The sequence below is a fragment of the Neophocaena asiaeorientalis genome, unplaced genomic scaffold, assembly GCF_003031525.2.
Source record: "Neophocaena asiaeorientalis asiaeorientalis breed wild unplaced genomic scaffold, Neophocaena_asiaeorientalis_V1.1 scaffold78, whole genome shotgun sequence".
NCBI lineage: Eukaryota > Metazoa > Chordata > Mammalia > Artiodactyla > Phocoenidae > Neophocaena > Neophocaena asiaeorientalis.
In genome coordinates, this window is record NW_020175018.1 from 8638557 (window position 1) to 8647362 (window position 8806).

Consider the following 8806-nt stretch of genomic DNA (forward strand, 5'->3'; position numbering starts at 1 on the left):
GTTCCATTTGGCTGTATTAAGCGAGTGAGGAGAGGAAAGCAGAACCAGATTAGAAACACTCTTGATGGAGCCAAATCATAAAGGACTTCACATGTCATGCAAATGAGCTTCGACTTTATCATGGACAATGGGGAGCCACTGAAAGACTTAAATCTGGGTAAATTCACGATTAGACTAGAAAACTGCTCTAGGAGTGGTGGAAAGAACTGACATAAGGTTAAGACTAGAGGTGAGGAAGAGAAGTAATTCACGTAAGAGTGTGAAGGCTCAAACAAAGAGAGAGGCTAGCACCAAAAATAAAACCAACCACAAACCACAAAACTATAATTTTAGAAAGGAAAGACCCAACGACTGAGCACTTTTTGAGGTTAGAGAGCATGTCTGTAATTCTATCCCAGCAATTGCTCAAGAAATGCTGAACAAAAATGAATTATTACATATAATAGGATTTTCATGTATGTAAACCTAATGGACAGCAAGATTCTCTTAACATACTCTACGCTGATTTAATAAGTGGTTGATGCTATAAAAGTGAAACATTGGACAATTTTTAAAGACAATTTTAATAAACATTCCTGGGTCTTTTGTAATAAACCACTTCTTGAAGAGTTTTTAATAATCTACATCTTTTTAATTTCAAGGCAAATTTCTGGAGTCCATCTTTAAAAGGTAATGAGTAACTTCTGAAACTACGGTAATCACTCCCTGCTTTCCAAATCTGAAATCACTTTATAAAAATGAGTCAAGATAAAAATATTTGCAGTTCTAATCAATTATTACTATTTTAATGAAGAATAAGAGCTTTCTCCCCTCCCCACTACTAGATTATACAGAAGCAAAGCAGAGACGGATTCACAACCAGAACCTCCACATACTCTCATAACTGCTATTAGTTTAGCCCACGCTGCTCTCTTAATTCCCTTTGAACTTAACAGTCTGTACCTCATAATTAACGTGCTCTTTTTCTCTTACTATTTACAACACTGCCAGCAAACCATCTTGGCCTGCCTGTGACAACCACTTATGAATGACTGGTCCTCTCTAAAGCCAGGTGCCATGTCTTCTATCCTCCACAGCATCACATGAGGAGTCAGGCATGGCTTCCACAGGCCTCAGCCCCATCAGTCCCCACCATACAGGCCTACCTGGTACTTCTCAAACATTTACTTTCACAACTCCAGATATTATACCTTCTATTCCTTGGCCCAGAATGCCTTCTTTCCACCTCTTCCCCACATAGCAAAATCATCATCTCAAACCAAGCTCACAGTTTACTCTCTTTGATTTTACACGTGTGTACATTTCATAATCACATCCTCCTTTGAGATTATACATTATTAAATTCATTTTGCAATCACGGTGCTTATCACATTACATTGTAATTACGAGCGTATCTTTTGCCCTTCTATCCTGAGAACATCTTAAGGCTCTGGACACAATTTCCGCAGCATCTAGCAGTAAGCAGGTACTAAAAGGGGAAAAAATTATAGTCCACTAGGTCCTTGACAGATACTCATTCTTACAAATGACACTTTTTAAAATTTAATGTAAGCTCTTGCGGTTATTTAAAGCCAATTTTTCTTATGTAGAATGCAATAAGCAAGGGCCCCATGAATTCCCAAATAAGCCGTGTATACTCAGTACTTGAATTTTTGTCTCATTCTATTATCTCTGACAATACGTCATAGGTCAGGACTTGCTCAAGAGTCTGAGGAACATACTAAATCAGACGCCTTTTTTAGGGCTGGACCAACTCAATGATGACCCCACTGACCCCCATAGCTTAGCACAAATTTCGAATAATCCTAAATTTCCCCATTAGATTTTTTTTTAAGTTTGCAAACATACATGCATACACATATTCATTCATTCATTCATTCGTTTATAGCACAGCAGCTTGTGGGATCTTAGTTCCCCGACCAGGGATGGAACCGGGGCCCCCTGCAGTGGAAGCATGGGGTCCTAACCACTGGACCACCAGGGGAGTCCCTAGATCTTTTTGTTTTTCACTTTTCAGTTATTGTTGACATTCCTGATACATGATGATTGTGAAATGCTGGAAGCAACTCCCATGGCCAGCAAAGGAGAAATGCTAGTCAAATTAGGATACATCCATGTGTTGTACAGTATACAGTTATGTATACAGTGATTTTTAGAGTTAAGTGAAAAAACAAGATGTAAAACTATATGAAAATATGATTGCCTTCATAAAAAATACACATAGAAAAAAGGCTGGATATAAAGCAAAATAGTAATAATGGCTGCCTCTGGAATACATACACTTGTATATGCTTTTGATTGTCTCATTTATACTTCTCCATACCTCTCAAATTTTTGACAATGAACATACATTACTTTTTTTCCAAGGAAAAAAATATATAAGTATACCTCTAAGGTACTGGAGGTTTCAGTTGTAGAATTTCCAGTATTATTGCTTGAGTTTGAAGACACTGTTTCATTTTTGCCTTCATTATCTGACTTTTCATCGGAACTCATACATTCAGTATCTGCATCAAAGCCCGTTGGGTATCCCATTGCCTGCAGCACCTGTACAAATTACATCAAGATTCAGTTTATTTAAACACCAGACACCAGAGAGAACAGATGAAATATTGAGAACAACAGTTTCAAACCCACAACATTTGAAACCGTGAAACACCTTGCAGAAAGAGAAAGATGGTGCTAAATCTATAAATCCTTGGTTAGAAAAGTTTTACCTACCAGAGTGTCACCGTGGAAAATGGGGGAAACCTCCTCAGAGTAATTAGGTTTAAATAACGGAAAACAGAAATGCAAACCTGAGGCTACCCTGGGTTCATTTAATTTGGAGATGAGAGGTAGAGAAACAGAATAGCCAAGTTCAACCAGTGAGGTGAGGGGGAAAGTAAAATCGCACACTATGAAAAGTACACTAGGCTAGAAAGGAAAACACCTGATGTTCTAACTCTTTATTTCTCCTCTGGTCCTCAGTTTTCCAATTTGCAAAACAGGAAGACTGATTAATTGACCTCTAAGTTCTATGACTCAATCCAATAGGGGAAATTAGCACAGAAGGGAAATCAAGGAGTTTTCTTTACCTTGGAGCCAATATGCCTGTTAATTACAAAATTACATCTGAAGCTTTCTACTATCCATCCCTTTGGCTCTCCACTTAAAACCATAATCGAGACTTGAAAGAAAAGATTCAGTCTCTAGGTTTATTCTCTACCACTAAGTGAACCAGGAACAAGTTTAGGTTTGTATCTCCACCCCGGCCTCTCAAGGCCCGGTTACATTATGGCTTCCCGCAATGTTCACTCTTCTTATATTTCTACTCATGCCTGGCATTTCTCATCTTTTTTAAAAATACAGTTTTCAGAACAGTGTGTGTGTGTGTGTGTGTGTGTGTGTGTGTGTTTTGTACACCTTTTAATATCTCCTTCCAGGTTAAACTGCTTTTTAGATGTTTGCAGAAGAATATGTGCACTAGCATTTTTATAAGCCTCTATCAAACTGGTTGACATTGCATTGTCAGTTACTGACTTAAAGGTCTGTACCAGAACTAGGTGCCTAAAGATCCCTATATTTGTTTTAGCTTTTGACTAATGTTTAAAGTTGCTGGAGTGTAAAAGCAACAGCATATTTCTTTATAATCCCAACTATACCCAATAGGTGTCTCAAAAAACTGTTATGGCTGCCACACAAATGAGTAGCCAAACAGTCTAGCCTTTATAAACAATGGCATTCTGTACAAAGGATTCTGCCAATATAAATAAAATATTACTCTAAACAAAAAATGGGCAGAAGTAGACTTCTGTACCTAGAGAACTTGAAATTAATTCACCCAATTCATATGGAGGACCTGACATTCTGTTGAACATTTCAAATCGTAAATAAATTCCTTATATTCATTGGGAGTAAGGCCAAGAATACTTCTGTAACATCGTAAGTTCTAAGAGTACTCAGGTAGGACTTCGCACTAAATACACTAACATCGTTTGCCTATACCCTTGTCAATATTTATAAAGAAAACACCTTCTCCACTGCCTGAGTCCTGCAAATATGCTCTCCCTAAGAAATCGCGTCTCAGAAGGAATAGTTATCGGTCTGGAGTTAACACCAGGCTAACACAGGCTGCAAGTCAAAAGCCAAGAGTCCCAAAGAAATTTGATTTGTTTACTCCAAAAAAAACTAAAGACACAGTTTCCCAATTTAATACAGACTGTTAAAAGTCTAATGTGAATTATTTAACACCACTTCTCTCTGCCCTTTCCACACATATCAGATTCATTTATTGTTTTTGTAGCAACATATTTCAGTACATTTACAAATATTTTATATAACTGATGGATAATCTCAAAGGATATTAGAAGTGTACTTGCAATACAGCACAACTAACAAAAAATTTTCAAATTATTTTTCTATGAACACATATTCTAAGATTATTAACTAACATATGCTACAGAAGTAGAAAGAAAAAAGTATGGAGTTTTTGGACCTATAGAACCAGTTTGTTTGGAATCAATATTAAGGCCATGATTCTTCCTGCAGCATGAAGAGGGGCCTATAAAATATGTCCCACCTCCTCTCATGCAAGATGCATCCTCCTATTAAGGACCATAACCCTCTATGTACTTTAGCATGCTGCACCATGCAATGTTTCTGCCCACCTTCACCATCTGACTGTTGGTAAAAAAGTATATTTTACTCTTGTCCACTAAGTTTGAACCCTGTTTTATCTCTGATTATAATTAACACTTGTTTCTGCAAGGTTAGCAAAATGATGACAATTGATGAAGTTCTATAATGGGCACATGGATGTGTACTGCATTATTTTACTTCGTGTTTGAAAATTCTCATAATAAAAAGTTAAAAAAACATATATTAAGGCCAAAAAAACGGGTATACCAAAGAAAAGTGAGTTTCAAATGCCTGGCAAACAAATCAAGCCTAATAAACACATCAATTGAGCTGAAAAATCACAAAATGATTCTTGGAAACAAGGTGACTGGAAAATCCAGGGTAACCATGCCTGTTTTCTCCTGGAGAGGGGTTGAGACTGAGAAAGTTGATACCCTCAAAGACAAGGGGCCAAGAGTGGAAACATGCAGCACACCCTACCCCATGGCTCTCCACTCAGGAGAAAGTCATACTCGTGGCTTCCGCACAGTAGAGAGCTGATGGCTCCGGAACCTCTGCAGAGGGGCTTTACCCCTTGTCCCCTTCAGCCGATCTTTCCCCCACAATGATTAAGATTCTTTTCATGGAATATGGCTGGTTATGTCCTTAAAGGTGTCCTTTGTGAGGGACAGTCAGGAAAAAGGACTAGAGGAGGAAAGGGAAGACTGGCCACTAATCTTCATCATTTTAGGGTACGTGCTGCTAGGCAGCCACACTCCTCCTTCTGTTCTTATGTCATAGACAGTGAATTGATATTGATATTTCAAAAGCTTTCTGGGTCAGATGCTAGAGAACTTAGATCCAAATTTGTGACTCATTCTCAGCATACTTTACAGCTAAGTTATTAAACTGTATTTTTAGCCTTATTCCTAAATTCACTTTTTCCCTCATTCTTAGTTTTCTTTTTCTGCCTCATTTTAAACTCATACTATTTCAACATACTTAAAAAGTACCCCTTTTGTAAACAACATAACATATTGTTCTATAATTTTACACCTTAGCTATTATTTTTCTGCATTGTGCTTATTACTACCTGACAAATAATTGACCCATTTGTATATCACGCTGTCTTTCTCCCCATTCTATCCTCACTAGAATGCAAGCTCCAGGAGGGCAAGGACTTTATTTTGATCACTGCTGTATCCTTAGCATCTAGGATAATGTTTGCATCTACATTAATAATACTTGCAAACTGGAATGACTATGAAAACAGACCAATTACATCTTATGTCATACTGTAACATAACAGAACTTTTCTTTAGTGAAAAGTGATCTTCCATCTACTTGATCTTTGACATTTTCGCATTTGTGTGCAAGAGGTCAAATGCAGTCATGGAGAGATTCCAATATTTAAGAATTTTCTATAAACCTATATGCATAATTGACTGGTTCAATCGTGGACCTTATTCCCTATGGAAATATTCTGAAATACAGAAAAGGCACCACATGCAAAAAAAAAACACATTAAATTTATTTATGACAGAAAAAATCTGCAAACAGCAAAATATCCAATGATAGGGGAATGTTTAAACAAACAATAGTACATCTATATCATGTTAATCATACAGCCATTTAAAATTATTTATGAAGATTTTAATAACATAGAAAAACACTGATGACATGTGAAATGAAAAAAAAAATCAGAGCATAAAACTACATATACACTGTGAGCTCAACCTAAAACAAAGAAACAGAAAAGGACTGGAAGTATATACTATATACAAATATTAATGAACTGCCTCAGAGATAAGCAACCAACAGTTTTTATTCTTTTACTTTTTTGTGTTTTGCAAATTTTATATGATCAACACATTTTATAACCAAAAAAAGAACAGTTTTGTGATCCAGAGGTGACAAAAGACTGTATGTCACTGTCATTAAAATCTTGAAAAATTCTGTTAATTTACTATAGATAAACAAGCACCTTATTTACCACATAAAATAACAAAGCACTGTTGAGTAAAAGAAATACTGTACCTTCACTGCTACGTGAAGTTTTGCTGTTTTCTTGGATGGTCCTGAGGCTTCATATGTTGTACCATCCACATCTACAGACATTGTGAAGACTGGGGCATGGACAGGGCCAGACTGAGATAAGAGCTTATATTGAAGCCCAGGCCTGATCTGATTTAGCCTCATTAGTGCATTCATAAGGTCTATTGCTTTGCTATCCAGAACTGTAAGAGAAAGAGGAATAAGATCAGATTAAAGCAAAACCATTTTGCTTTAATCTATGTTTCTGTAGGTTCCTAGTGACCACTATAAATTCAGATTTTAAAAAAGAATTTCAAAACGCACATATAAATTAACTTCACTTCGTAAGTAATTCTAAAACTACTGCTTAAATAATTACGGTAACATCATTGTAAAAGTAATATGCATTACCATAGCTATACATTCATTTTAGTTTGTCAGTATATTTTAAGCAAATGATGCTTGGAAACAAAAGTTATTCAATCAGTTTGTTAAAACTCCAATTCAAATCAATCAAATCAATCACTTTTTAATTTTTATTTTCCTGAGACATAAATCCTTTCTAGTTAACATCTATAAGAATAACGATTTTACACACTTTTCCTTAAGTTTCGTTTCATCTTCTTATTGGGATCTTTATCATCCCCTAATCCGTCTTCAAATGGCCTCTTCAGAGCTGAAGACCCAGCACCTAAACAATTACAAGAGATTCATTATCAGTCAAAACAATGATTCTACTTACTCTACCAAATGTACCTAATATGTTCAGGAAGGAAAAATCTTAGGAATCACAAGGACCATAAGACCCTTTCACTGATAAATTAAATATTTATAATCTTGTAATAGCAAAAAGGTTTAAGTGAATCTTTATGAAACAATATTATCCCTTTTTATAAATATTTATTTTCCCATTTATTCACATATACACATACAAATATCTATGCATAATATTCACATCTGTATATGCATAAACAGAAAAAAGTCTGGAAAGAGATGTATCAAAATGTTAAAGGTGGTTATCTGTGGCAGTAAGATTTATTTTCCTTATGTCTCTTCAAATATTTCTATAAGTTCACATTTATTATACTATTAATTTTTAAAGTCCACATGTTAAATATTATGCTTACGGAAATCTGATTATTTCTCATACTATGACATATTCTTCTGTCTGCCTGTTCGAATTTCTATTCAAGATTTTATTTACAGTTCATCTTCCCCATGAAGTTTTCTTCAGTTTCCCTCTCATCTCAACTTTTTAGAAGAGTTTCTATGGTATCAGAAATATAAAGTGTCATACGTAGTCTTGTGTCATTGCCTATTTCATATACAGAGACCTTGTGTTTCCTTAGTGTTCCATGAAGGTCAAAGATATTTTCTCCTTGTCTGTATCTTATAAACTATCTAACATAAGACTCAGAAACAACATAATGGGTATGGAACAAAAACTAACTGAACTAATATTACTCAATTTCTTAGATAAAGCAGCTAGTTAATAATGCCATCAAGACATAAGGCAGGAGCTTTGCTGTCCAAGATAAAAACAATCAGAGAAAAGCTCATCAACCTGTCCAAGTACTACTTTAAAGAACTCTGTGTTTTCAACGTAGAAGTCAGTTGTTGGGTTTTTCCTAAAGGAAAGTTATGCTCAAAAGATTCATGCCATAAGATTTCCAGATACTTCTTAGTGAAACCTTGTAATAACACTGAGATTAACTACATATTCTCTGATCATCAAGATTTATTGTCCCTTGGGGTAAACACTGACTTCAGCATTTGCTTGAGTCAATACTTACCACTCAGGTCAATCAATCTTGATGTGCTCTCTTCAACAGAAGGCAATATCTGCTTATATCTGCTTAGTAGTGTATTTCATTTGCATTACATAAAACTGTGGGTTTGCCAGTCTCCCAGAATGCAGTCTTTAAGAGATAAAGTTAAAAAGGAACAACATCTATTCAATCACTCTCCCACTCATTAAGTTACATTAAAAGCTGCTCCCTGATTGCCTGGAATTCACCAGCTGGCTTAGACGTATGGATCTATTCTCTAAATCCTCCAGCTACATGAATAGAGCTGCATGGATTAAGCTTCATTCTACCATCCCTGCCCTTGGACAAGGGCTGTAAAATCTGGAGCTAATCATAATAGTAATGGGGGGGAGCGGCGGGGTGGG

The 8806-nt window shown here is 35.9% G+C and overlaps 1 protein-coding gene across 1 annotated transcript in view; it reads right to left on the reverse strand.

Moving 5' to 3' along the window:
* Positions 1 to 8806, reverse strand: part of STRBP (spermatid perinuclear RNA binding protein) — a 130776-nt gene that overhangs the window by 11807 nt on the left and 110163 nt on the right. Inside the window, exons 11-13 of the mRNA XM_024762280.1 lie at positions 7232 to 7324; positions 6637 to 6836; positions 2389 to 2547 (exon numbers count right to left, since the gene is read on the reverse strand). Coding sequence (XP_024618048.1) covers positions 2389 to 2547; positions 6637 to 6836; positions 7232 to 7324 — 452 coding nt within the window. The remainder of the gene's footprint in view (positions 1 to 2388; positions 2548 to 6636; positions 6837 to 7231; positions 7325 to 8806) is intronic.